Source organism: Lepus europaeus, chromosome 14, assembly GCF_033115175.1.
Source record: "Lepus europaeus isolate LE1 chromosome 14, mLepTim1.pri, whole genome shotgun sequence".
NCBI classification, from domain to species: Eukaryota; Metazoa; Chordata; class Mammalia; order Lagomorpha; family Leporidae; genus Lepus; species Lepus europaeus.
Window position 1 is genome coordinate 77,364,288 of NC_084840.1, and position 26,388 is coordinate 77,390,675.

Consider the following 26,388-nt stretch of genomic DNA (forward strand, 5'->3'; position numbering starts at 1 on the left):
ACACCTAGTATGCTGCCCTACTACAATCTAAGACCTCTACTATTTCCAGGAAGCACATAAATGAAGTAGGTGCAACCTTCAGCTCTGACACTTAGATTAAGTATTTGGAAAACTCCTTTTATATGCAGGATATAATTGTCCAAAGAGCAGTTCCCAACACTCCCTAAGGATAGAGGTACTCAACTCCATCCTCCTGTACCTCTTCCATATTTGACTCTTGACCATCCTTCCAGGATAGTTCCCCTCCAACTTCTTCAGCCAACTCTCCCATAAGAATACCTAATTCCCAAGGTTTCTGAAGCTCTGATTCTTGAGATGTGCAAGAAAACCCATGGGCTGTTGGTCATCCCTGCAACATTGTCTCACCTTTCAGGCTCTATGCAGTGAGTTTTCAAATTCTTCAAAGGACTAGATAAACTGACTAAAAAATGTCTGCTTACTGCTACTTCCCTACCGGCTGACACCTATACCTACTCCCAACCCAGAAATGCCATCAAACAGCTGTTATTATCTCCTTCCCCTTTCTCCCAAACTTCTGGGAAATCCGAGTTTGTCCCTGATGAGTAAGAAAGAAACACAATTATCAGAGTCAACACTAGGTAAGATTCTTTACAGAAAACAATGTTATTTTATTTCTCAGAAAGTGACTAAAATATAGTGTTTTTTCTTCTTGCCCTTGAATATCTGAATTTGAGTTGCTAGGCAGCATAGATTATCTAGAAATTATGTGTCCAGTCACCAGCATCTGAGACATCTCCCATGTCGTGATTCACACCCAAGGGCTCCTGGTCAAAGTCAGGATGAACACTTCCAGGTTAATATTCATCAGAAAATGGATGGTTTGGGTGTCCATCAAAACTAAAATGAAAAATAAAAATGAATAATATGAGCTAATGATGCTACATGTAGGGAAGAAATGATTTCTATGGAATTGCTATTAAGATGAAAGGTTTTTTTATTTTATTTCCTTATTATACAATCTGCCTTCCTTACTTCCATGAACATGGCTTTATAATAAATGTTTACTAAAATAATTAATTAAATTAAACTCCCTTTCTGGAACTTAATATGGAAGACAAAGTAAAACTTGAATGTTCCTTTCCCTTACCTACATTTGTCAACAAAACAAAGCAATATTCCATTCTATCTTACTTCAAATTCTCAATATAAACAGAAACTGATTCTTCCTGGTATGGAACAATGTCATTCAGATATTGACCAATAGTAAAAAGTATGAAAAAGTATAGAGGTTATGACTAGCAATTTCACTTCTTGCTTACTTCATCATTTATTTATGTACTATCCATCACACTCACCATGCAGTGTTATTTTCAGAAACAAGAATAATATTTATAAGACAGAGTCCCATGACCATGTTAACTACATAATATGAAGATCTCTAAACTTAAGCCATAAATAAAATATAAAATTATAAAAATACTTATTGTTAATATATTTGATAGTAAGAATTACCGATTACTTACCACATTCTCTATCTTTGTGTTTTGTCCTGATTTTATTATTCATTTTCTCTATACTAATAAAAATATTAACAATGAAAACATCATCTCTACCAATTCTGAGCACATTCAAGTATCAGTTTTGCTAATCTCTTTTAATACATTGTCATATTTTCAGATTTATGTCTATTATGAATTCAAATTCCCATAGGCAGAAGAATACATATTCTTTGTTTACTCTCATTTATATGCCCTTTCTCATATTCTATAATCTTAGAAGCAGAGCATGAAGAAAGAATAAAGATCTTTTGGTTCACTGTAATTATCTCCAGCAATGCAGTCTTTCTTCAAATTCTGTCCTTGCTTTTAAATCTTTCTCCTCTAAAACTTCATCCTTTCAGTTGATTTTTCCATATTTCCAAACATCAAAAACAAAAGATATGTTAACTCTATGAAGGTCAGCCTTTCTATAGGCAAGCATTTTATTTATGTCCTGAACAATGAAACAGGGGAAAAGAAGGGAGAAATTTGAAATTAAACATTAAATATATTAAATTTATGAGATCTAATGCATGATCTCATATGGAATTTATGGTATGGAACTCAGGATTGATGAAGATAACTTTAACTTGATAAACAATTGACAAATTTGGGAGAAGAGAATGTAAACTCCCTTTTAGAAGCCTTTAATTAAGCTACATTAGCAATATCTACAGTGTACTCAACTAGATATTTGTAGCTATGAAAAAGCCACATAAAAGTATAGATTTTGTGATGATATTGCCTAGAAAGATATTTCTCACAGAGTGAGAAATACTGAGGCAAATATGTAGAAACCCACATAGATCCTAGGCTACTCATCAACTTGCTATATCAGAGAGCAGAGTTCTGGAGAGAATCTGGGACAAATCCAGAAAGCACCTGCCTCATTCATGACTCAAAATAGCCCCTGTCTTTCTGACATAGAAGTAACTTTTAATGCCCTTTCCATTCTCCTCTTTAGAAAATAAACTAAGATAATGTGTGCACTAAGTTACTTACTAAGAAGCAGCATTGTATCGAAAATTTCTGTTTAGGCCATCTATGGTTTTCATGTCCTCTGAAGTCAACTGGAAATCAAAAACCTATTACAGAAGTAGAAATTTTCTATTATGTTTAGAATTAACATTTATCATTCTAGAAATTTCAAGTGAAGCACACAGAGGCAATATTCAAAATCTCTGAAAAATTTCCAGAAGTTATTGAAGATATCAACCAAAGCACTTAAGTTGTTAGTGAAAATCAGGTGAAAAAAGAGTAACAAAAGAGACCTCAAAAGAAGCTTGAGAAAAACATAGGTGACAATATTTAAACATGGTAGCCTCATGTACTTAGAGAATTCAGAAGAATCCAGAGACAAATTTTTGAAATGTGTAATTTAACAACTTTAATGGATATAGTTAGATTTTCATACTCCAACATTGAACAACTAATATGACATATGTATCAACTTAATCTAAAATAGAAATTGTCAAAACACCAATCATGTCATGTTAAGGAAGACACGGGAACTTGCTTGAAGCTTTTACTGTTTACATTAGGGACACATTAGACATCAAGAGATTATCACTAATTGGTAATAAATACACTATGCCAAACTGACCACAAGTCCATAATAATGAGGGAGGGAGAATTGAGAAATTTAACACTTGATGAATCTTGATGAAGAATGGGATAGGAGAGGAAGTGGGAGATGGGATGGTTGCAGGTGGGAGGGAGGTTATGGGGGGAAAAGCCACTATAATTCAAAAGTTGTACTTTGGAAATTTATATTTATTAAATAAAAGTTGAAAAAAAATTGAACATTTGATGAATCTAAGTAAAACACATCAGTAAATTATTCTTTGGACCTGTCTATATAGTTTTAAATTCTCAGAACAAAAAGGGAAAAGTTATCAAAGATTATCGAAATTATCATTTTCTATGAATAAATCTAACAAAATAAACACAAATGGCCTAATGAGAAAAATAAGTTTATTGAAATATGTTAAAACACCACCTAAATAATTGGAAAATCATTTCATAATCAGGGATTAGAAATCCCAATATTAAGGAAGAGCAGGTAAAATCACTGCCTGTAACACCAGCATCCCACATGGGCACCAGTTCAGGCCCTAGATGCTCCACTCGGATCCAGCTCCCTGTTAACATACTGAGAAAAGCAGCAAAGATGGCCCAAGTGTTTGGTTCCTTGCCACACATGGGACAGAGCCAGATGAAACTTCTGAGTCCTGGCTTGGGGCTGGCCAGCCCTGGCCATTGTGGCCATCTGGCAAATGAAACAGTGGATGGAAGATTTCTTCCTCTGCCTCTCCCTCGCTCTCTGTAAGCATGACTTTCAAAATAAATAAATATTTTTTAAAAAAGCAAAAAGAAATCCTAATATTATCAAGAAGTCAGGGGCCAGCGCTATGGGCAGTAGGTTAATCCTTCACCTGCAGCCCATCCCATATGGGCACCAGTTCTAGTCCCGGCTGCTCCTCTTCCCAATCAGATCTTTGCTATGGCCTGGGAAAGCAGGGGAAGATGGCCCAAGTCCTTGGGCCCCTGCACCCATATGGAAGACTGGGAAGAAGCTCCTGGCTCCTGGCTTTGGACCGGTGCAGCTCTAGCTGTTGCAGCCATTTGGGGAGTGAACCAGCAGACAGAAGACTTTTCTCTCTGTCTTTCCCTCTCACTGTCTGTAACTCTACCTCTCAAATAAATAAATAAAAAATCTAAAAAAAAAAAAAAGTTCTCAGGGGTGGTATTGCAGCATAGCACAGAAAACTGCTGCCTTCCCCAAAGGACAAACAACATATGTTCTCCCTGGCCTGTGATAACTTGTAAAGAACCTAAAATGCAATCTATAGTCGTGAAATTGACACTTTAAGAAGCAAAGGCTTTGAACAGCCCTTGTCTCATTTGTTGAGAAATATTTTTATGCTATTCGTTGAACTCTTTAGTTAACATTGATTTAATCATGTGCATGAAGTTAATTGAAGATAGATCTTAGTAAAAAATAAGAATGGAAATAGAAGAGGGAAAAGAAAGAGAGGTGGGAGAGTGGGTGGGAGGGAGGTACAGTGGGGAGAATCACTATGTTCCTAAAGTTGTAATTATGAAATATATGAGGTTTGTATTCCTTAAATGAAAGGTTTTTTGGAAAAAAACACAACTGCTACCTGCATAAACATTGCTACTGTAATGCTGGCATCCTATATGGGTGCTGGTTCATGTCTCAGCAACTCCACTCCCAATCCAGCTGGGAAAAGCAGTGGAAAATAGGCCAAGTGTCTAGGCCTGCGACACCCGTGTGGGAGACCAGAAAGAGGCTCCTGAATCCTGGCTTCTGGCTTCAGCCTGCCCAGCATTGGCCGTTGTGGCCACCTGGGGAGTGAACCAGTATGTGGGAATTCTCTCTCTCTCTACTTCTCTCTTTCTCTCTATGTAACTCTGACTTTCCAAATAAATAAATAATTCTTTAAAAAACAAAAAAGTCAGTTTTCTACAAATTTACTGTGAGTTTTGGTGCAATCTCAAAATCTTAAAAACTTACTCTCGGGGCTGGCACTATGGCCTAATGAGTAAAGTCACTGCTTTCAATGCCAGCATTCCATACAGCCATTGGTTTTTGTTCCAGATTCTTCACTTTCAATCCAGCTCCCTGCTAATGTGCCTTGGAAAGAAATGGATGATGGCCCAAGTCCCTGGGCCCCTGCATCCATGTGCAAGACTCAGAAGAAGCTCCAGGCTCCTGCTTTCAGATCAAACCTGCTCTGGCTGTTGTGACCATTTAAGGAATGAACCAGTGGTTGGAAAACCTCTCTCTCTCTCTCTCTCTCTCTCTCTCTGCCTCTGTCTATCTGTAACTTTGCCTTTCAAATAAACAAATAAATCTTTAAAAAAAACTTACTCTTTTATGGAATTTGTAAGATTATTCCAAATTTTATACAACAAAATAGTCAACTGTAACCATGACATTTTTATCTAGGAGGAGTTACAGAGGTGGAAATTTGGCCTTGCAGGTGAGATACCTGCATTCAAATCCTAGTACTGCATCCTATTCCAGCTTCTTGCTAATGGCACATATGAGGAAAAAGCAGATGATGACTCACATAGGTGAATCCCACAACTCATGTGGGAGATGTGCATTGTGCTTCTGACTCCTGAACTCAGCCTGGCCCAGCCCAGATGTGCATTTAGGGAGTGAACAAGTGAATGGGGGATTTCTCACTCTCTTTTTCTCTCTCTCTTTCTCTACCTTCTGATAAAAATATTTAACAATAAAAATAAGAGGAGTTAGGAAAATCTTATCATTCTAGACATGAACTCTCATTTTGAACATAATTAAGACAGTATGGAAAGGTAACTAATTCCTTGAAGAAAGTAGAAAGGCCAGAAATGTACTTAATAACTAGATGTTTTGTTGTCCATTTAAAAATATAAATTCACATATTTACATTGAATTCCTATCTCATAGAGTAATAGAGAATCTTGGTTGAAATAAAAACCAAATTTGGAAGGCAAGACTAATAGTTTTATTAGATAATGCAGTAGATTACTTGTTTTCAATATAGGAAAAGACATGATATTCATCACCCACAAACAAAAGGCATGAAAATGTAATGACTTTGAGTGTAGGAACTATTATTCATGAAAATATGCCATAAAGAGGATGAAAGCATAGCTCACAATTTGGGAGCCATATTTTAGTAAATATTTATGAATTTAAAAAGGATGTATATTCAGAATATAAAAATGTGGTAGATTGATTATCAAAATGCCTATCAATATTTCACTTCTCCCTGTCTCTACACTCTTTGTTATGTGAATTGGAACCTCACTGCACTAAGAGATTGCATCTGGTCCCATGTCTGTTAAGTCTGTTTCAGTCCACAACTTGCATTGGCTAATAGAATCTGGCAGAATCAGTAGTATGTTAGTTCTGAATCTATATATGAGAATGCTTTGCAAGTATCCTCTGTGATGTGAGGTTGTGTCACATTATGAGGTAAAGCCTGGAGTACTGGCTACAGAATAAAAATCTACATGGAGCAGAGCTGAGGTACCTGAGACAACAGATCAATCAATATCTTGAAGTTGAACTGCCTCATTATCCTGCATGCATAAACATTGACTGCAATTACATGACAGAAAAGCAACAACAACAACAAAAAACCCACCTGAGTACTAGGCAATTGTCAATTATAAACTTAATAAATCACCTTGTCATTAAACCTCAGTGTTGTGGATGATTTGATACACAGCTATGAGTAATGATTCCATAATGGTATCTGATACACAAATAAAAAGACAAACACAAGAGGCAAGTTTTGTGGACCAGCACATTATACTACCACCTGTGACAAACACTTCCCATTATCAGAGTGCAAATTTGAGTCCCATCCGCTTCACTTCCAATCAAGCTTCCTATTAACAAACCTGCAGAGGCAGCTGAAAATGGCCTAAATACTTGAGTCCCTATCACCTATGTGTGAGATCTGTATGTAGTTCCTGGCTCCTGGCTTAAGCCTGGCAGATACTAGGCCATTGCAGCTATTTGGAAGCATTGCAGTGATGGAAGATCTCTCTCTCTCTCTCTCTCTCTCTCTCTCTCTCTCTCTCTCTCCCCCCTCCCTCCCTCCCCATTTTTTCCCTTTCTGATTCTCCCTCTGTCATGCTGCCTTATAAATAAATAAATAAATCTTTTTTAAAAAGTGGACAGAGGCCAGCGCCGTGGCGCTGTAGGTTAATCCTCCACCTTTGGCGCCGGCATCTCATATGGGCTCTGGTTCTAGTCCCAGCTGCTCCTCTTCCAATCCAGCTCTCTGCTGTGGCCTGGGAAGGCAGTGGAGGATGGCCCAAGTGCTTGGACCCCTGCAGCCGCATGGGAGACCAGTAAGAGGCACCTGGCTCCTGGCTTCGGATCGGTGCAGCTCCGGCCATTGCAGCCATTTGGGGAGTGAACCAATGGAAGGAAGACCTTTCTCTATGTATCTCCCTCTCATTGTTTGTAACTCTACCTCTCAAATAAATAAATAAAAATTTTAAAAAAGGTGGACAATCTCAGAAAAAAGTGGAAAAATAGCTGAATAGGCATTTTACAAAATAGAAGACTGAAGTGAATAAATATATAGACATTCAATTATATAAGTATCCAAAGAAATGCAAAGTAAAACCATAGATATTTATAAGGCAGAAAATCAGCCAATCCAACTGCCCCATTTCAGAAAACGAAGTAAGGAGATGTAGCTTGCACAGGGCTACAAAGCTAATTTAATGCTGAAATCCAAATGTCTGTTTTCTGTCCCATCCTAATTCTATCCAGCTATGGTGGCTTTCCAGCTGTGGAGTAAGAGAAAATGCTTACAAATAGACAGACACAAATCTTACATGCAAAGGAAACAATAGGGATATCAACTTAGAGAAAGATAGCCGAGAGCCTGCAAAGAAGCACACGTTTAGGAGACTGTAGGAGCCCTGATGCCCACAGCCCCTCTCATCACCTGAATGTTCTCTTTGATTCGCTTCTCGTTGAAACTCTTGGCCAAGACGACAACTCCACGCTGTAGCTGGTAGCGAAGGGCAATCTGGGCTGGAGATCGCTTATACTTTTTTGCCAAGGCACAAAGAACTGGATCTTCCAGGAGAACTGGAGCACTCTGGTCCATCCTGGAAGGAAAAGCAGAATGCCAGAAATGAAGCTGAGCATTCAGTGTGTTAGGAGGCTTTGAACACAGCTTCTCAAATGTGGTCCTGGACTAGCAGCATAAGTATCATGCAATTTTTTTTCCTTTTCCTGAACTGGTGGAAAATTAACTCCAGAAACCCAAGTATGGTGTGAATAATGGAGCTTTAGGTAAGCTTGTATTAGTCCTCTTTACCATGTATCTCGTTGGGCTCCCAAAGCAAAATAGGCCACAAGAGCTATATTATTTGATTTGCAGAAATTCAACATTTTGCTCTGGTTGAGATAAGGATGACATTCCACCTGTAGTTGGATAAGATAGAAAAAATCAGATTACAGGATACTAGTGTCAATATGAAAGACAAATATGAAAAGTAAAAAGCTGAATTCAAAAAAGTTGCATAGCTTGAAATTTAAACTGAAAATGTCAACATCAAATAACAATATATAAAAATAATAAATTTAAAATCTGTCTTCTGAAAGATCTAAAAATAAAAATAAAAATGACATCCCTAACAAAATGCAATTCTATAGATGAAATTGATTTTGCTAAATACCATTTTCAACTATATGGAGATATGACTAGATCTTGGATGAAGAATGAAGTCTATGAGCTTTGCATTTCAAATGGTGTCAAAAAGCAAGCATTTTGTCAAAGGCTCATGAGGGCAAGTCAGAATGACAAAAGAACCTGTTTTGTAGAAATCTCATTGCTGACTACCAGGTAGATCTCTGCATCAAAAGGAATAATGGGGGCTAGCGCCCTGGCTCAGTAGGTTAATCCTCTGCCTGTGGCGCAGGCATCCTATGTGGGTGTCCAGGTGCTGGTCCCGGCTGATCCCTTGCCAGTCCAGCTCTCTGCAATGGCCTGGGAAAGCAGTAGAAGATGGCCCAAGTGTTTGGGCCCCTGCACCCACGTGGGAGACCAGGAAGAAGCACTTGACTCCTGGCTTCAGATCAGCGTAGCTCTGGCCATTGCAGCCATTTGGGGAGAGAACCAGCAGAGGGAAGACCTCTCTCTCTGTCTCTTCCTCTCATGGTCTGTAACTTTATCTTTCAAAAAAATAAATACATAAATAAGTAAATACAATTTTTTAAATTAGGAATAATGAATACAATTAATTCTAGCAACTATAGTAAATAAAAATTTGTGAGTCCATAGCAATGATTAAACCAAAAGATAGAGGCAGAGAAAGAATATTTGTCCCTGCTAATAGTAATCCTTATAGTAGCTCCTTTCTAACAATGTTCTCAAAATATTAAGGTTTACCCAGCTTCACAAGAATAATTATAATTTATCCTTATTTGAAGGGTGATTTTCTTTTTACTATAAATTTTCAGGTTTGAACAGTAAAAAGAGCCATTACAAATGAAAATAACTATTTACAAATTCCAGTGGAATAACTAATTCAGGCAAAAATTATTAATAGCTACAAAACAACATGAAAATTAGTATGGAATGTAGCTTCTTTTCCTGAAAATTATCACTCAACAAATTACTAGTAATTGATATTGGGTAGAAGATGAGTTTACAGAAAACATATCAGGCTATGACCAGCCTAGCCAAGTAGTAATAACCAATATCACTAACAATGGGACAATATTACTCATTTCCAATTAGAATACAATTTGAGAGACAACATACTAAAGACATTTTCTTGTTGGCAAAGTTTAACTTTAAAATAATAAAGGCTTAACATCCCAACTGATAGATAGTTGGAATAGAGAAACACATTATCTACCATTGGAATATAGCAATCTGAGAAGTACACAATATTTGACAGACTTTGTATACAATGGGGAAGAAAAGATTGTTAATAATTCTAGGTTAAGAGAGTTGTAGAAATTAAAAAAAAAAAAACTATGGGTGATCCATAATTGTACCATGATCAGGAAATTTGGGTACACAAGACATTTTTAGAAAACAACAGGAAATATAAGAACAATAGGGAGTATGAATAAGAACTAGATATATATTGACCTGAGCAAACAACTGTGCTCATCCTTAGATTGAATGTGGGATTATATATTCATTCAAAAGAGATGATTTCTAAGATCAATAGTGATGAATAGTCATGTCTTCAACTTTCCTTGAAAAGGGTCAGCACAATATCACACAACTTTACACATATATACATACATTAACCTACATTTATTAACACAGCAAAATGTCAATAATTTTGGAGAGGTGGAAAATCGGGTTTTCACTATGATTCTTCCAAATGTTCTAAATGTTTCAAAATTGTCACAATAAATGTGCTAAAATCAATAGTAAAACTATATTCATTTCAGGATGTATATTTAAAAATCATGGTACTGGGCCAGCGCGTGGCTCACTAGGCTAATCCTCTGCCTGCAGCGCTGGCACCCAAGGTTCTAGTCCCGGTCAGGGCGCCAGATTAGTCCTGGTTGCTCCTCTTCCAGGCCAGCTCTCTGCTGTGGTCCGGGAGTGCAGTGGAGGATGGCCCAGGTCCTTGGGCCCTGCACCCCCATGGGAGACCAGGAGAAGCACCTGGCTCCTGGCTTTGGATCGGAAGAGCATGCTGGCCGGCCGCAATGTGCCAGCCATAGTGGCCACTTGGGGATGAACCAACGGAAAAAGGAAGGCCTTTCTCTCTGTCTCCCTCTGTCTCACTGTCTAACTCTGCCTGTCAAAAAAAAAGGAAAAAAGAAAAAGAAAAAAAAATCATGGTACTGTATAATTTTGTAACAAATTCTTGAATTTTGTAAGCTATATTCTCAAAATGAGAATTCTTACTCTATGATTCCAACTTGTTTGAAGGTAAGTTACAGCACAGAACCAGGCACAGAATAGGTGTGTTTAAACAGTTGATTTGATGGCAAAAAAGGTAGAGAAGATGCAGACTTGTGTGCTATCAGACACGAAGTAATCTCAAAAAATCTTCTGAGTTTAGATTTCATCTACTATTACTACCTCTATCAGTAAATAGCTTCCTACCTCCGAACGGTATGACTCTCAGCATCTCCAGTTAAATTTTCCTCTATCTTTCCTCTGATCAAGATATGTGAAAAGGGGCCAGTGCTGTGGCACAGAGGGTTAACACCTTGGCCTGAAGCGCCGGCATCCCATGTGGGCACTGGTTTGAGACCAGGCTTCTCCACTTCCAATCTAGCTCTCTGCTATGTCCTGGGAAAGCAGTAGAAGATGGTCCTAGTCCTTGGGCCCCTGCACCCACGTGGGAGACCCAGAAGAAACTCCTGGCTCCTGGCTTTGGATCAGTGCAGCTCCAGCTGTTGCAGCCAATAGGAGAGTGAACCATCTGATGGAGGACCTCTCTCTCTCTCTCTATCTCTCTCTCTTTCTCCCCCTCTCCTCTCTCTGTGTAACTCTGATTTCAAATAAATAAATATTTTTTAAAAAATGCATGTGGAAATAGATACTAAGATGAAAGACATATCCATCTGGGCACCACACATACCCTGTGTTTCTCCTGTTTTCACTTTATGCTTATGTACCATCTAGTCTTTCCTATACATAGTTCCCTTCATATGACCTTCATCCATTTAGATTTTGATCATCCATCATACCTCGGGGGTATTTCTAACTTTACCTGAAGTTTTATAACTGACTACAGTCTTTGTTGATCATACTTACCTCTCCAGATTTTTACACAAAATTCAGCACTAAGGTCTCTCTCCATTTCCCTAACACTTTACCAACACAAATAGAATAAGAACCCTCCATTCCATCCCACATAGAGGTTCTGTTCTCAGAATCAGCAGCCCCTCAAAGATAAGACAAATAGAAGAAGAGGACAAATGGACATCTGACTGTAGTACAGAAAGGATGGAATGAAAAGCAGTAGGAGGGGCCAGCGCTTTGGCACTGAGGGTGAAAGCCTTGGCCTGAAGCGGCAGCATCCCATATGGGCACCAGTTCTAGTCCTGGCTGCTCCTCTTCCGATCCGGCTTTCTGCTGTGGCCTGGGATAGCAGTAGAAGATAGTCCAAGTCCTTGGGCCCCTGAACCCACATGGGAAACCCGGAAGAAGCTCCTGGCTCCTGGCTTCAGATCGCCGCAGCTCCAGCCATTGCAGCCATCTGGGAAGTGAACCAGTGGATGGAAGATCTCTCTGTCTCTACCTCTCTCTATAACTCTGACTTTCCAATAAATAAAATAAATCTTTAAAAAAAAGAAAAGAAAATCAATAGGAAAGGAGACTGAAAATGCTCACCTGGTTGCAGACAGGCTTGTACTTGAGCCCTGGCTTGTTCAGAATCATTTCCAACTGCCTGCGGTTGAAATTGGACACCCCGATGGACTTGGCCAGTCCTGCATCCTTGCACTTTTCCATAGCCTGGGGAGGAGAAGCCAGGTAAGAATAATTTGTGTAGATGGCTATAGACCAAAAAAATTTAAAATAGACTGTTAAAAGGAGCATTGTCAGGAATGACAATGAAGTTAAGTGGCAATGATTATCCTGAAGAAAAACCTAGTTATATTTATAAAGATGATAATGATGGAAAAAGATGTGCTGCATCTGTTTTATGAAAAAAGCATAATTATTCCATATGGCGGCACACAGCTTCCTCTATTGCTTCTGATTTTCCTTTGTCTCTCTGATACATAGCAGAAATGTATTCCTCTCCACTGCCACAACAAAATATCCTTTGTCATAAATCCAGCAGAGCATTACCCACTCTTACAGGTGGACATGTCACATGATTCTATTTCCCCAGGCTTTCTCTTCTGTGTTGCCTTCCCCAAGCACTCACCTCCCAGGTGTCACAAATATCCACTGTGTCATATAACAGGTTTCCATGTTTATCATATGGTATAATCTTCTCTCCTGGCTGGATTCAAAATAGTCACTTTAATGACGAGATCAAGTTCACGCATTTACAGTTAATCACACTACCAGGTACATCTAGGATCTAGATATTGAACTTTCTTGAGGCAGGTACTACAACATGCTAGCTACTGATATTTGTAAAATATTTTGCATATGGAGTTGTAATATGTCCTTTGAAAAATAAGACCTCTCTCTCTCTCACTCTCTGCCTCTCCTCTCTCTGAGTAACTCTGACTTTAAAATAAAAAAAAAATAAATCTTTAAAAAAAAGAAAATAACCTTCCTTTAATTTAATGGCTACAAATACTATTTTGTCTGTCCCTAAACAGTAGTTTCCTCTAGATAAATGAAACTTTTCATTATAAAAAGCAATAATTACACAGTCTTGATATCTAGCAGTAATCAACTGTAGTCATGACCCAGGCAAGCAAAGTTCCTTATCCCCCTCAGCATGTAGGAGGTAGCACAAGAACATACAAGTGAACAACATGAAGTTAATCAAGGCCCTTTTCAAGATAATTTTGGATGTTAGAAAGCCAGAAAAACTCTCAAGAATTACTGAACATGAACCTCAAACTGTCTGTGGGGTAAATATTTTACATACATGATAAAATATGTGAAAAAATCAAACAAACTTGTAATGCAGAAGTAAGGAACAGATAAAAAGAAATATTTTTAAAGGCTATTTCAAATTCTTAAGACTTTCAAATTACACAATGCACTAAGCCCTTTAGTGCAAATTGACTTGAGGTTTTTCTTTAGCTTTATATCAGACATCAGTTACTAATGACTACATAACTCTACAATGAGGATAATCAACAGGAGAAACATGATTTCTTGAGTCCCTTAAGGCTGCTAGTTATAGACACACATAGACTGAGAACCATCAAAACTTTCAGCTTAAAATGATGACAGATGATGGAGCCCCTCTGTGCAACCTGTGTGCTGGTTTGTTGTTCACAGCCTCACACAGCTCTTTGTCTGTGAACATGCCTAAGAGACTACGGAAACATAGCCAGTATGTGTCAAGGCTATTATTTTCTCAAATTTTTGACAAAAAGACTTCAAGGTTATTGCAAACTTTCTTGAAGTCGTAGAGTAGGGAATAAAGAATTCAAAATTGCTAAATAAATGGAATCAAGAATTACTATTTAGAATTCTGCTCCTGGGCAGTAATCTCTCCATACTCCAAAAAACAAATTTTAATTCAACTGTCCATGTGAAGAAGGGTCATGCTGACATTACGACTGAACTATTTGGAGAATACAAATTGCATACCTTCAAAGGTGTTGGGAAATGAATAAGATATAGGTCAACATAGTCCAACTGTACTTCTTTCAGGCACCTTTCCAAGGTTGGTTGGACCATCTCTGGTAGATGGAAAGTACACCAAAGCTAAAGAAGTTAAAGAATAGAATTTGGAATAAATAGTCAGCCTTGTTGATTTGTATCACCTAGCAGAGAGACATTTTTCTAGTAATTGACCATGAGTAACACAAGTTATAAAAAACACTCCTCTTGAATGGCCCAAGTGCTTGGGCCCTGTACCTGCATGGGATTGGCTTCGGATTGGCGCAGCGTGTAGACCGTAGCGGCCATTTTGGGGTGAACCAACAGAAAGAAGACCTTTCGCTGTCTCTCTCTCACTCACTATCTAACTCTGCCTGTGGAAAAAACACACACACACACACTTCTCTTCTTGTGTTTCCTTTCAAATAACCTACCCACTTACAAAAGTACCCATTATCCATGGGAGATATGTTCCAAAATCCCCACTGGACACTTAAAACCACACTGAATGCCGATGTACTACAGTTTTGAACCATACATACATGCTTTAGATAAAGTAAAATTTAAGCTAGGCACAAATAAGAATCAACAATAAAATAAAACAATTATAATTTTTTTTAATTTATTTGACAGGTAGAGTTATAGACGGTGAGAGAGAGAGACAGAGAGAAAGGTCTTCCTTCCATTGGCTCACTCCCCAAATGACTGCCACAGCCGGGAATGTGCCGATCCAAAGCCAGGAGCCAGGTGCTTCCTCCTGGTCTCCCATGTTGGTGCAGGGGCCCAAGCACTTGGGCCAACCTCCACTACCCTCCCGGGCCACAGCAGAGAGCTGGACTGGAAGAGGAGCAACTGGGACTAGAACCCGGTGCCCATATGGGATGCCGATGCTGCAGGCAGAGGATTAACCAAGTGAGTCACGGTGCCGGCCCCATAATAACATATTCTAATAAAACTTATTTGAATGTGATATCTCTCTCTCAGTATCTTATTGTTCTACCGACTTTTCTTCTTCTTCTATACCAGGGATAATTGAAATCACCAAGAACAAAACTATGTATAAGAATAACTACTGTAAACGCTTTTATATGATGGATATAAATTAGTATATCTACTGAAATGGGAAGGAAATGACTTAAAACATAAAATTTTCGGAGAGCAGCAAGATGGCAGAATAGGAAGGGAGCACACTGATAGTCCGGGAAGAGACAGTTTAATAAAAGTGGAGATACTGCAGGGTCAAGGAAGAGTAGGGGAAGAAACAGCAGAGGAAACTCTTCTGGAACTAGTGATTCACAGTGGACCTGCGTGGAGAGTGTGGGAACCCAAGTTTGGGACACCAGCAGCAGAATCAACACACCAGCGCTGGAACGCGAGGTGAGCTGAACCTCAATAGCCCGAGACACCTGCGGGAAAGCTGAAAGAGGAGACTAGAGGGAATGAGGCTTGAAACTCTGTGGGGAAAATTTCACCAGGCTAACTAGAAGAGAGAGAGGAAAAAAAAAAGTGACCAATACGGACACGAGTTTCTCTCTCTTCGCTCACCTCTCAAAAGCGAGCAAGACAAAGAACAGGTGCCATTTTGACATACGTCATAAGCAGGGCGACCTCAGGTCTGCACCGGCCCTGAGCCTAGCAGAAAAACCTGACTCTGGGGGGAGGGGTGAAATAACAGGAGATTAGGATCTAACTTGGCAACCCAGTGGGAGACTGCAGGAGAATTGGAGCCCACACTGAGGGCAGCAGAGATTCCCTGTGTGGTCCTTGGGAAAGAGCTTCTGATCTCTGCTCCTGTGGGTATATCATTAGCCTGCTAACTACCTCCAATTACGTTCAGCTGTGTGGAATTACTTCCCTTTTGAATCAAAAAAAAAAAGGAACAAAAGAGAGATTTACCACGCCTAACCTGGGAGTGTCACCTTTAGCACACCCTCAAACCTGAGGAACCAAACAGAGCTCTCAGTCCACAATCATCTCAAGCCTCTAAGACTCCATCGAAAGCAGACAGTCCACTTAATCTAGAGCCATAGTGTAACAAGAAAAAAACACCACAGTGAAGAAACCAAATATCTCCAACATGCCAAACAACAAATGCAAAAACCGAGGTAACAAGAACAAGGAAGACACTATGACGCCCCCAAATGAAAAAGACCCCAATTCAAGATTATGAAGATGATGAGATCGAAGAAATGCAAGAAGCAGATCTCAAAAAATTGATAAGAATGTTAAGAAGCTCTCAAAAACAAATTCTTGAACTACAGAAATCCTTAATGGACAAGATAGAAAATCTCTCTTGTGAAAATGAAATATTAAGGAGGAATCAAAATGAAATGAAACAACTAAAAGAACAAGAAACTGTGATAGTGACTAGAAAATCAAAATGAAATGAAGAATTCAATGGATCAAATAACAAACACATTAGAGAGCCTTAAAAACAGAATGGGCGAAGCAGAAGAGAGAATATCAGACTTAGAAGACAGAAAACAGGAAAGGAAACAGGCAAACCAAAGAAAAGAAGAAGAAATTAGAAATCTAAAAAATATTGCCGGGAATCTACAGGATACTATTAAAAAACCTAACATTCGGGTTCTAGGAGTTCCTGAAGGCATGGAGAGGGAGAAAGGATTAGAAGGCCTTTTTAGTGAGATACTAGCAGAAAATTTCCCAGGTTTGGAGAAGGACAGAGGCATATTATTATAGGAAACTTATAGAACCCCTAAAAAACATGACCAAAAGAGATCCTCACCACAACATGTTGTAATCAAACTCACCACAGTGAAACATAAAGAAAAGATTCTAAAATGTGCAAGAGAGAAATGTCAGATTACTCTCAGAGGATCTCCAATTAGACTCACAGCAGACTTCTCATCAGAAACCCTACAAGCTAGAAGGGAATGGGGAGACATAGCCCAGGTACTAAGAGAGAAAAACTGCCAGCCCAGAATGTTATATCCTGCAAAGCTCTCATTTGTGAATGAAGGTGAAATAAAGACTTTTCATAGCAAACAGAAATTGAAAGAATTTGTCGCCACTCGTCCAGCCCTGCAAAAGATGCTTAAAGATGTGTTACCACAGAAACACAGAAACATGGTCACCAATATGAAAGAAGGTAAAGGAAGGAAACCTCACAGCAAAAGATCACAGGAAGCTCAATTTCTCTTTGACATAGAATTAAAATCTGATTCTCTGTTAAAGCAATGTGTTAAAGTAATCTACTATGTTCTCTTGATGTCTGTTAAATTCTAATTGTTCAAAAACAGCTCAATTTTTATTAAGAGCTATGGGTTATTTAAATATGTGCTTTTTTTCAAAGATTTGAATAATCACCTTGTAACAATGATCAAATTTGGTCTATGTTATGATTTTAAGGAATCTTATTTCAACCAGGTATTTTGGATTCTGAGCCTTCTTGGCATTCTTGACAGGCATTCAAAAATCAAAGTTCCAAACAATCTGGACTCTTAAATTTCCAGTAAATCTTGGACTTTGGTTTTTCCAGTTTGGGCCCAACTGAAAAAATCGAAGGACCTATGTCTCTCATCTTATAGAGACACCAACTAATCAGGCTATTTGGATTATATTAGAAGGACTGTCAAGATGTGATGTGGTACCAAACTTTAAGTTTCTATAATGGAAAATGCATTTAATACAAATGTTTGAGAATTAAAAAGTCTAATGATCTTGTGTTACTAGACATGATAGTTATCTTAATGAGAAAGCCCCATAGGCCTAAAGGGTTAAATACTTGTAAAATCCTACAGGTGCTTTCAAAAATACTGTGAAGTAAGCAAGTGCCTCTTGTTGGTTGATGAGTTTATAATTTTAATCATGGCGACTTAAAGTATTTTGTCATTCACAGTTATAAATGATTTGCTGCTCATAAAACTAAAGCGTTGTTGGTTCTGTGTTTAGCTGTCCTCCAATCGGTTCCTATGGACTTTTTCCAGCCACTTCTTTTGTATTCAGTACTTTGGGACGGCTCTGTAAACAGATGAAGCCAATAATGTATTAACAGTACCAACTGAGAGAAAGTGTGGTTAACTGAGGTTACTAAAAACAAAAAGTAATTCAAATCAATTGGCAATCTACAAAAAGAGTTAAAGTTTTTTTTTTTAACTCTTATTTAATGAATATAAATTTCCAAAGTACAGCTTATGGGTTACAATGGCTTCCCCCTCCCAAAACTTCCCTCCCACCCACAACCCTCCCCTTTCCCGCTCCCTCTCCCCTTCCATTCACATCATGATTCATTTTCAATTCTCTTTATATACAAAAGATCAGTTTAGTATATATTAGGTAACGATTTCAACAGTTTGCCCCCATATAGCAACACAAAGTAAAAAAAAATACTGTTGGAGTACTAGTTATAGCATTAAGTAAGAGTGTACAGCACATTAAAGGCAGAGATCCTACATAATATTTTTTAAAAATTAATTAATTTTCTATGCCGTTTCCAAATTAACACCAGGTTTTTTTTTTTCATTTCCAATTATCTTTATATACAGAAGATCAATTCAGTATATAATTAGTAAAGATCTCATCAGTTTGTACCCACGCAGAAACACAAAGTGTAAAAATACTGTTTCAGTACTAGTTATAGCATCACTGCACATTAGACAACACATTAAGGACAGATCCCACATGGGATGTAAGTACACAGTGACTCCTGTTGCTGACTTAACAATTTGAAAGGTTTAAAGTGAGAATATAATTTTCCTCATGGGCATTGTCTACCTTAGAAAAACTACTACAGAACATGCCTGTGACTACAGACTTGTAGTTCAGGCCACCAAAGATTAGAGATGGGACATGGGCACTCCCTTGACTTGCATCCTCTGGTCTGCTTTAACAAAAACCAGGAGGAAAAGAAAGATCGGCATCAGAAGCAATGGGTGGCAGGCCTATTAATGCCTGATCTGTACAGTGATCTGCCCTCAAGGAGACCCAACAGGCCAGTCCACTGCAGTGGCTTTCAATGTGGTAAGCCTGGGCTTCAGCAGAAGTCAGCTTGTGAAGAGCCCTGGCAGCTCTGCCAGCCGAGTTGGATCACTGGAAATGGACCTGCCCTGGAGTCGAAGGATGCCCAGGTCAGAGCCACAGATCTTATTGGCTCTAAGCTGAAAAGCCCTTCATTCAGCCCAACTTCCAAAGTGACCACTGCAGCTGAGGGGATGGCCAAGCAGGGTCAGCAACATTGCAGGCAGAACTGTAAATTTCTTGTTAGAGATGCCCCCTGCCTTTACCTGGCCAGCTCTCCTCCCAGGCCAGCCAAGTAATGAAAGTCAACAGAGTGCCTTCCCCTAGGAGGTTCACACCTCCCTTAAGATGTACCCCATGTGAAGAGATAGATAGGTCTGGGCCTCTTAACTTACAAGGCCTAAAGCCCACCAGATTATTATCAAGCCCCTTCTTCAGGTTCTATTTGCCTCTCAATCAGAAAACTTAATTGTAGCTTAGACAGCACCTTTCTTAGCTCCTCTAATAATGACTCTGTCCTTTGTTCTAGGCCCTGTCTAGCACACTTGGGCCTCATTCCTTCGTAATCATAACCTCTACCACCAATGGCTCTACTCCCAACCTGTGTGTACTGATGATCCTCTTCCCCACTTAATGCTGTATAATTGTTCAGACCTGGTAAATGCCACTCTTAGGATCTTTGGTTACTATCCTCACCCTGTCTTTTATGACCTTGTCTAAATATGATCAGAGTCAGAGAACGTGGAAGGCTTCCATAGCCTTGGTAACTCATGACGACAGCCTAGGGTGGTTACTGGCACCATAAACTAGAGTGTCAATTTGTTGGGTCAACAACAGGAGTCACTGTGCACTTGCTCCTCATGTGGGATCTCTGTCCTTAATGTGCTGTACATTGTGATTTAATGCTATAACTAGTACTCAAACAGTATGTTTTTCTATGTGGGTGCAAACTATTGAAATCTTTACTTAATATATACTAAATTGATCTTCTGTATATAAAGAGAATTGAAAATGAATCTTGATGTGAATGGAAGGGGAGAGGGAGCGGGAGAGGGGAGGGTTGTGGGTGGGAGGGAAGTTATGGGAGGTGGAAGCCATTGTAATCCATAAGCTGTACACTGGAAATTTATATTCATTAAATAAAAGTTAAAAAAAAACATAAAATTTTCTATCAATAGTAATAATGCCTATTAACAGAGTTATATTTGTGTTTACAGAATAGTCCATAAGCTTAGTCTAACCCTCTCATCAATTCAAAAGGGAAGAATTAGTATGTCTTTTGTTTACATAACTGAAAGAAAATATTTAGAAGGTGTTAATATGTGCTTCACACTATTCGAGATGCTTTAGCCATGTCTTATTAAATGCCCAAAGGACTTTCTTATATTAATTTCTCTTTTTCTAAATATTTGAAAGGCAGAGTGACAAACAGACAATAATATGTTCTCTTTCCCTAAATGACCACAATAGCTAGTTTGGGCCAGACCAAAGCTGGGAGCCAGGAACTCCATCCTGGTCTCCTACATAGGTGACAGAAACACATTTACTTGATCCTTCATTTGTGCCTTTCCCAACAAATGATCAAGAAGCTGAATCAGCAGTGGAACAGCCAAGACTTGAGCCAGCACTCTCATAAGTGATGCCAGTGTTGCAGGCGCAGCTTAACATACTGCACCATAAAACTGGTTCCTATTTTCTCTTATTGTCCAAATTGAAAATTGGAATTCACAATGTTAAGAAATTTTAGAAAATCAGCTTGGGGCTGGCACCTTGACACAGTGGGGTAAATCCCCAGCTTGCAGCACCAGCATTCCATATGGACACTGGTTAGAGTCCTGGCTGCTCCACTTCTGACTCAGTTCTCTGATATGGCCTGGGAAAGCAGCAGAAGATGGCCCAAGTCCTTGGCCCCTGTGCCCACATGGGGGACCCGAAAGAAGCTCCTGACTACTGGCTTCAGACTGCAGTTGCAGTCATTTCAGGAGTGAACCAATGGAGGAAAGACCTCTCTCTTTCTCTCTGGCTCTACCTCTCTCTGTAAGTCTATCTTTCAAATAAAAAAAAATCTTAAAAAAATTTAAATGGCTTAAAAAAAAGAAAAGAAAATCAGCTGAGAGATAAGGAAAGCCATAATCCAATCACAATTCTGTCTGATTCTATGGTCCATAGTAGATCATACTACTGTAATCTGAGATGCAGAAGAGTAAATAACTATATTAATCATAAATTTATATGGCCCAGTGATGATAAAACCATTAACATGTGTCAATAAAAGTTGTACTAGTAAGCACAATTCACCACACCTACTGATCAAATCATATAATTGTCATCTCCATACTGTCAAATTAAAAGTATGCACACAAACATACCATATACACAGTACCTTTGAAGTATAAAATATATCTTCCCTCTTCACAGTGCCATCTGCAATCTTACTTTGGATGGCCAGTCCAATCTCCTTTTCATTCTGGTACAAATATGCAGAGTCAATATGACGAAAGCCAGCTTCTATTGCTAATTTAGTGGCTTCTGTAGCCATACTCTTAGGAACCTAAAGTAGTATATAAAGATTAACATAATTAAGAGGCAGTTCATACAGAAATAATAACCTTCACAAAAATCAACTTTTCCTCATGTCTTGGGAAAGATATGAATGTGTGTTGATAAGTGCATCCAAGTTTTCCTGGGTCTTTTCTAGTTGCAAATAAAGGTTGGGCATCCTCAGAATCCCTTCAGTCCCAAGCAATTATTGGCTGACCCTTGCATCAGAATTCCTTAAATATTCCATGTTCAGTGATTTGTTGAAAGGACTCACAGGACTAAGAAAATAGTTACAATCTTGGCTATTATTTGTAAAGGCAGTTACAAAGTAAAATTAATACAGGAAAAAGGAACATGCAAAAAACAGAGAATACCTCCAATGCAAAATGCAATGACTTCTCTCCCTGTAAAGTTATGTAGAACATATTAAATTCCCCTAACATTGAATACTTTTTAAAAGATTTATTTATTTATTTATTTATTTGAAAGGCAGAGTAACAGAGAGAGAATGGGGGGGGGGGGGAGAGATCTACCATCCTCTGGTTCACTCTCCAAATGGCCACAGCAGCCAGGTCTGAGCCAGGCCAAAGCGTAAACACTTGAGGTATCATCCACTGCATTCCAATTCACATCAGCTAGAAGCTGGATCACAAGAAGAGCAGCCAAGACTCAAATAAGCATTCTGATATGGGATGATAATGTGACAAGCAGTGGGTTAATCCACTGTGCCATAATGCCAGCCCCCAACATTGAATTTTGATGATAAAATGAAGTATTATCTATAAGAAAATCTGTTTAGAGATTCAATTTCTAAACTTTTTATATGAGATTGGTTTCATAACATCCTTTTCTATCATATTCAAAAATTCCAATTCCAAAGGAAAGCAGGTAGACACAAACTCAACTGTTGATACAGCTAGTAAATATATAGTCATCACCGTTAATCAGTTAGAAAACAGTGAGAATTTCAAGTTCCCAAAATCCAACCAGGTGAAATTTTAAAATAAATACATCTATGAATAATAGTCAATTAACTTAACTCTTTTTTAGATAGTCATTCTTTCTAACAGAATAACATAACTGAACACTAGGAGAAAGGAAATATACTCAAAGGATATAGTTTTATACACCAAACAAAACTGTAAGAGATCTTGTAAAGTAGATGTCAGTTCAGAAAATTGTGGTTCTTCTTTTGGGAAAGCCAAAATTAGAATAACATTTAAAAATTAGTAATTCATGCTACGGTTGGAATGTGTTTTCCAAAAAGCATCTGGTAGAAATATAATTACAGATGCACAAGAGTGGCTAAGTGTTTAGGTCACAAGGGATCTGAGTTCATAAATTAATTAGTGCCAATTATAGAGAGATTTAATGCTGTGAGTTTCAGTTTTTGTGCCCAGACCCAGTATTTACTGTATGGTGATCAAAACTACCCCACAGCACAATAGTTTCCAACAATTTTTCCCACACTAGATTGCCAGTAACTTTTATAATATTTTTCTGAATAAAATATACTAGGAAAAAGGAAATATTTCTTAGATTATATAAAGATTATATATAATTTATATATTATAAACAGCAAGATCAATCCATTTGCACTCAACCTCCAAGCAAGGGAACTGATGGTATTCTTTACTGCTGAGTTTCATCTCTTCTGCTAAATTAAGGCATAGACTGAAACCAAAGAATAAGCCAGTCTCCACAGTAGTTGTAGGTGTCCATATGAATAATCCACAATGCAAAGTGAAATCTGACTAAATTGCTTCTCGCCTTGGACTCAGCATGGGCTGTCTCTGGCCTGGTGAAACTACCAACCAACTGAGACCCGAGAGTCACACAGGAGCATATGTGTGACAAGCTACTTCACCTCCCACACACTCTCAGTCTATTTCCTTATAAACTCTCAAATCCAAGACACTATTTTTACCTCTTTGGGTGCATAGGTGCCAAATCCCAGAATGGGAATGAAATGACCATCATTTAGTTCCAGATAGTGATGTTTGAGATCCATAACCTGTTACTCTAATCAAACAAATGCTCGTCCTCTCTTCTGTCTTCACAGATTATATGAACAACAAGCAGGAAATGTCCCAAGTACCTATCCAGAGGTTAAGCAATGACATGTAGGAGGAGCAAGTTTAAAGCAATATTCCACAAAATAGAACAGAATTAGAGTCAGTTTACATTTCTATGAAGTTAATTCTGGATAAGAAACAGAGCAGACAACCTAGAGAAACAACTAATAGGTAATTTTTAAAATGACCCTAATAAACAATCAAAAGTTAAAATTAAATATTTGCTGTTTAAACTTTCCTATCAGCAAATTTATTTTGTTTCTCTTTTCCCTGCTTTGAAATATGACTCTCCTCTGATAAAGAGGGTAAAGTCTTGACATAGTTGCAAAAGAAAAAAAATATTCTGGCATGGCTATAATATAGTTCTTCTAAATTACTAACCATTTTGATATATCATTTATGATATACTTATGATGACCATACCTTTCACTTAGTTTTATACTATTTATAAACTAATATAAAATAACTACCTGAAAAAAATGACAAGTACTTTATGACATAACTTAATATTTTTTCTAAAAAAAACAAAACCTGGAGACACTAAATGCAAAATAGGTAAATAAAATAAATGATAAATAGGTAAATTGGGTATATTGATAACAATGGAATCTTAAGAGTCCACTGAAAATTACCATATGGAGTAAAGTAAGGAAAATATTGGACTATAAACCTGCATGTTGACTTATTGAAACATAAACTTGACATTGGCTAAATGATCTTTAAGAACTCTAATAACAGTCAACTGTCTACAGGAACAAGAGGAAACCAGATTCTAATCAGTAGCAAATTTCATTGTGCTTTAACTCAACCTTGTCTGTCCTTGGACAGTTTTGAAGAATAAGTATCTGTTTTGAATATTTTGAACCTAAAACTAAAAAGCCTTAGGAATGTCTGTTTAGGGGTACAGGAAATTAAACCACAGAGGTCATGGGCAAGAAATTAGGGGTAGAAAAATATAATTGACCATCTAAGTCACTGAAGGCAGGCAAGGCTGTGAAGTTCAGGCACTCGTAACAGTCAAGTATTCTATTCGGGAGGAATCAATAAACCACACAGGGATTTCCAAGATGACTGAATAGATGTGTCCACCTCCTCCTCCACAGGGAAAAAAAAAACAAACAAACAAAAAACTGAATAGCTGCCTTTCAAGATAAGTGTCTGAGGGAGAATACCAGAATTCAGCAAGGGAGATGTGTTTAACTACAGTACATGAAGTTCAGGGATGGTAGCATTAAGAAAGGGATAAAACCAACTGGGAACTGAGTCACCACCATGGTTTGTTGTAATTTCTATTTCAGGGAAAAAGATAAACAGGAGGGCATCATCAGAGCCCATTTCTCTGGTTGCCTAACACTGGCAATCCCAGCTCCAAGAGAGATCTACAGTTATCACAGGCTTGGATCTTATTTAAAGAGACTTGACATGAGCATGCACAGTAGCTCTATTTCTACAGAAGGAATACACATTTTCTACCCCTCTGGCCCTCACAGCACAGGCTGCAACAGAGTACCACCGTCTTGAGAAAAGACACACTATAGGAGTCGCACATCCCTATGGGACAAAAACATCTGCATATCTCCTCCACATGGACCCACAGACATTCCATTGCACTAGCAAAATGACTGCATCCTCAAGAACACAGCTAGACCCAGAAGAGCAATTGTGAGCCCAGTACCCTAGGCAGTGCTAAATTTCTTTGGGATGTGCACACACAAGAACTACTGGCAAGAGTTCCTATGAACTTGCTCATGCCCTATAGGTTGCCATCCAATCTATTAAAGTCTTCCAGAACTGCCAGCATGAAGCCATTCAGGCTGCTTCTGGGACTGTGAACCCTGCCTAGATTGCCTTCCAGAAGTGTTCCTCTTACCCCATCCAAATCCCTACTGCAGGGACCATGAACTGGTCTTTGACTCCTTATGTCACTGCTGGGACGCAAGTACTGTGCTCAGGTGAACTTGTGACCCTGTACCCTGGATTTGGTCCCTGATCCTGTCCTCCTTGGGACACTGCTAGGACCATGTTCCCCATCAGAACTATGGGCTATTGCACTTGTGACTCAGCCCCATCACCTGCTGTTGCAAGCCACTTCTAGGATTTATACCACCCCAGTGGGACTTCAGGCCATTGCCAAAATTATATACCAGGCCTGGGTGGCCAGCTAGCACCATTACTGTGCCCTTACACCTCTCCCACAGGCAGTTATAAGAACAATGAACCTGTTCTTGTTGCTTTGAGCCAATGACAAGATCTAATACACTTCCAGTACTGTGGGCTGGTACTCCCCACATTCCACAATGCAGGTTGCTGCTGGGACTAGGCACTCTATCAGGACAGTTAGTCAATATCCTTTGATCCTAGCCCCAAGGACAGTTCAGGCCATTGACGTTCAATGTGACTATTGATAAGTAGTGACTTTGCCCTGCCATTTTTCCAAAGATATTTTCTAGTATATACTTTGAGCTTCCTATGATCTTTTACTGGTAGGTTTTCTTCCTTTACCTTCTTTCATATTGATGACCA

At 38.6% G+C, this 26,388-nt stretch overlaps 1 protein-coding gene across 2 annotated transcripts; it reads right to left on the bottom strand.

The window, feature by feature from the left end:
* Positions 1-605: 605 nt before the first annotated feature.
* Positions 606-23,980, bottom strand: LOC133773593 (prostaglandin-E(2) 9-reductase-like). Of its 2 annotated transcripts, XM_062211024.1 has the most exons (9): positions 23,718-23,976; positions 21,633-21,800; positions 14,261-14,377; positions 12,906-12,983; positions 12,365-12,487; positions 8,366-8,472; positions 7,988-8,153; positions 2,502-2,584; positions 606-858 (listed from the first exon to the last, which is right to left on the bottom strand). In XM_062211024.1, the coding sequence occupies exons 1-9, from the start codon at positions 23,799-23,801 to the stop codon at positions 816-818; spliced, it is 969 nt and encodes a 322-aa protein (XP_062067008.1). In that variant the 5' UTR covers positions 23,802-23,976; the 3' UTR covers positions 606-815. The 2 variants fall into 2 exon arrangements, with proteins under 2 accessions (XP_062067008.1, XP_062067009.1); XM_062211025.1 differs by lacking the exon at positions 21,633-21,800 and having other exon boundaries at positions 23,718-23,980.
* Between the last annotated feature and the right edge of the window lie 2,408 nt (positions 23,981-26,388).

Bases quoted from the DNA above. Each gene is read 5' to 3' on its own strand.
- LOC133773593 (XM_062211024.1), bottom strand. From the start codon at position 23,801: ATGGATCTCAAACATCACTATCTGGAACTAAATGATGGTCATTTCATT. The intron at 12,984-14,260 runs GTATGCAATTTG...TTTTGAATCCAG, and splicing joins ATTTCCCAACACCTTTGAAG to CCAGGAGAGAAGATTATACC. The intron at 8,154-8,365 runs GTAAAGAGGACT...TTTTCCTTCCAG, and splicing joins GGAGCCCAACGAGATACATG to GATGGACCAGAGTGCTCCAG.